General features: G+C 35.5%; 1 protein-coding gene across 1 annotated transcript; it reads left to right on the top strand.

Moving 5' to 3' along the window:
• The first annotated feature begins 242 nt into the window (after positions 1-242).
• On the top strand, positions 243-2,800 carry LOC308111393 (uncharacterized protein). The gene is made up of 6 exons (XM_080466273.1): positions 243-306; positions 416-745; positions 1,024-1,362; positions 1,449-1,574; positions 1,666-1,694; positions 1,790-2,800. The coding sequence occupies exons 1-6, from the start codon at positions 264-266 to the stop codon at positions 1,976-1,978; spliced, it is 1,056 nt and encodes a 351-aa protein (XP_080322399.1). The 5' UTR covers positions 243-263; the 3' UTR covers positions 1,979-2,800.
• Positions 2,801-3,774: the final 974 nt, after the last annotated feature.

Raw genomic sequence — 3,774 nt, 5'->3', positions numbered from 1 at the left:
GTTCTTCTTTGGTTGGTCTCTTTGTGTTTACCATGTGAGCTTTACACAGATACAACCATACAGCCTGCTGTTGATGTTGTTTCATGTGTTTCAGGTGCATGGTTGGTATTACAAAGTATTTCCTGGACGTGTTTCTCATCACATCCTTCAGTGTGATGAGAAGCCAATCAGATGGTCGTGATGTCTGACCCTCCCACTTTATGAGATTACAAATAAAGTGGAGACGCTCTGATTGTAACAGTCAGTGGTGGACTCCTCAGAAAATGTTGCTCCTAGTTTGTTTCCTGTTGATGATCAGAGTCGCGAGTAAGTATTTGATGAAGTGTCAGATTCTGTAAATATACACTGAATGATGATGGTACATTTAAAATTCTGTTTCTTTTATTCACTGGCTGATTTTGCTTGTTTCTTTCAGGCTGTACAGGTGATGAGAAGGTTGAGATAAAGTCTGTTGCTGCTCAACAAAATGTGATTCTGACGTGTCCTCGAGAGAAAGACAAAAACGGTGTGATGCTGTATTGGATCAGAATCATTTCTGGACAACAGTTTGAAGTCTTGGGAGGAACTTTTGGCTTTAATTCTAGTAAAATTAATCGAGCTCCTCATTTCACAACCCAACAAGGACCTGGAACTTTTATTCTGCACATTAATCAAGCTCAGATGATCGACACTGGACTTTACTACTGTGTACAAACCGACTGGACTAACATGATATTATTGAGAGGAGTGTTTCTAAAAGTTAAAGGTAAAGTGAACTCATTTTATATGCGGGCTTTCATATTTATTCACATGAATTTGAATTCTTTAATTACACACTTAACTCCATAATTCCATATAAATTTAATTGTTATTTATTTACAAATATCTTATGCATATTTATTTGGTTACTTGTGTTCTGCTTACTTTTCTAATCACTTTTTCTTACTTCCATATTGACTAAGGGATATACTTACCAACTTATTTATTTATTCATTTATATATTTTCTTCAACTGGTTTCTTACTTTTTATTTGGTACTTCCCAGGACCCCAGTCTGTCTTCTCTGGCATCAGTCAAGCTCCTCCGTCTGAGTGGGTCCATCCAGGAGAGTCGGTGTCTCTGCAGTGTTCGGTTCTCTCTGACTCTGAGAAGAAAACATGTCCAGAACATTCCAGAGTTTACTGGTTCAGAGCCGGATCAGATCAATCTCACCCCAGTTTCATTTATACTGCTGGAGACGGTGCAGAGTGTGGAAACGCTTCACAGAAATGTTTCTATAACTTCTCTAAGAAGGTCAGTGTCTCTGATGCTGCTACTTATTACTGTGCTGTGGCTGCATGTGGAGAGATCATGTTTGGAAATGGATCAAAACTGGACATTAAAGGTCAGTTCAGACTAGTTTACTAGGAAAATGGTTTTTAAATTTCAAAAAGTAAATAATCATTATCATTGAATGTTTTATTTTCTCAGATCCCAACACGAGAGCTTTGAATAAAACAGAAATAGCTCTTTGTGTTTCCTGTGTTGCTTTGGCTGCGAGTGTGACTGTTTCAGTTTATCTCATCTGGACCAAGAAGAAGAAGGATTGTAACTGTGGTAATACAAGTTTCATGAATATAATGCTAAATCTCAGTGCAGTGTTGAATTAACTAATCACATATTACACAAAATGTCTCTGTTGAAACAGATGCTGAACCGGTCAGCAGTGATCAGCAGGTAAAGTCTCAGGATGAAATAACTGGAAATCTAATTTCAGTTATTTTCATGTAAATAAAGTTGTAACATTTGTACATTTTCTTCTATTTCCTCAGAGAGAAGAAGCTTCATTGACCTATTCTGCACCAACCTTCAGCAGGAGAAAAGTCCCCAAAGCAGAAAGAGGAAACACAAACTCGGCTCAGAAAGAGACGATCTACACTCACGTCGTTTTCACCACTAAATCATTTAATCTCAATCTGATAAATGACGGTGATGTGATTTTCCTTTTATACAAAACCTGATTGCAAATATAGTTACCAGGGTGCAAGTAACAGATCATGTGTACTGTATTTGCATTTTTGTAATCAAGTAGTAATTTTGGTTACTTGTGTTATACTCAAGTACAGTTTATACCATGTTATGTACTTTTTATATTCAATGTAAATTGCAACTAAACAAGGCCACAGTTTAAATTAATATGCCAACTTTTGGATTGTAAGTTTTACAAAATATATATATTTTAAAGAGAAGAAATTTCCTTGAACAGAAATGATGTTTAACTTCATTATTACATGAATATACAGTAAAATGAAATGATTGCCTGCTATTAACCAAAGAAAAACAAAGTCCAGGAAAATCAACTGATATTTTGATGCATTGTGATCAATTAAAATGTATAAAAAGTAACAGCAGCTGTACTTCAGTGTTCATCACTTATCTTCCACCTCTGATAAGTAACCCAGTATACGACTTGAATTTCATGTCTCTGATAATAAAGCAAATCACATTAAACTTTACTTCAGTTGGTTTATTGAAAATATGAATGTTTTCTGCTCATTTTACTCTCATTATGCAGATTATGATGTAATGTCTTCAGAAAATGTAATCCACCATGACGTTTTGAAAATATTCTCTATTGTTCTGGACTAGTGTGTTTTTTTATTCATTGTTTTTTTCTTTATTGTGACAGCGTGTTGAAGGTATCCTGCATATTTTTTATCTCTTCAAAGCTTTTACCATTTAAATTTCCCTTGTATGTATCAGTTCAATTTAAACAAATCAAACTAAAGTTTCTTGACACATCTTGTTTATCTGCTTCAGTCAAATAAAACAATTATTCAAACCGGTTTTCTTTTGTTACATTTCTTTGCTTTTATATCGACTTTCTTTTTATTTAAAAATGTGATGTTTGATCAATTTCGAATGAAGAATTTTCTATGTTCATAAAAGTTTGTCGTTCTGATATAAAATCTCTTTTAAATTCATTGTATGTGTTGAACTAGATATGAATATACAGTGCTATGTCGCTATACACCACGATGTGATTAGTGATAAAACCAGACGGGAAGCAGCATGACATAAAAAAGCCATGATCAAAATAGTGATTACAACTCAGTGTTAAGAATACTCCAAGTTACAGTGGAATGTGGCTTCCCGCTTTTATTCTGAAATTGGCGCTTTTATTGTTAAAGGCCGACTCTGCACTTCCTTCCTGCTATGCACGTTCTGAAGCTAACATGTTTACGGTGGTGAAGCCGTGACGATGTAAGTTATGTTAATATTGCTGTGAAAAGAATGTGTATATGTCTCCTACAGTTTGTAGTAGTGTTGTTGAGTTCCTGGAGTGATTTGTTTTCTCTATAATGTTCATTTAGTGCGTTAACATTATCACGATTAGCATTGAGCTAACCAGGTCTGCTTGATGACTCAGGTTGCTCTCAGTTTACGTTTCAATGTATGGTAACGTGAAGTCACACAATGATTATAGACGTTGAGTGTTTATGGACATGATTAGATGTTACAGTGAATGTTTGTTTACTGCATTTGATTTACAGTGTGCATCATGGTCATTTAGTTATTTATTTCTCGTGTCTTTTCAGAAACTTCTAAATCGTAGTACACTCACCAGGGCAAACTCTTATGAGTTAATTCTTCATGCTCAAACTTGTGCGCCGTTCTCTGCGTTGTATGCAGACTGCATCATCGTTCATATGATTCCCTCACTAAAGGACTGAAATTCATCTGATGTCTCGTGTGCTTTCTGACCGGAGCCCTGCAGTGGTCAGTTAGGCAAGTTAACCAGCAACAGAGGTCGTAT

Source organism: Lipophrys pholis (genome assembly GCF_963383615.2).
Source record: "Lipophrys pholis genome assembly, chromosome: 6".
Lineage (NCBI taxonomy): Eukaryota > Metazoa > Chordata > Actinopteri > Blenniiformes > Blenniidae > Lipophrys > Lipophrys pholis.
Note: the sequence above shows the minus strand (reverse complement) of the source record. Positions and strands in the feature narration are given on the sequence as shown.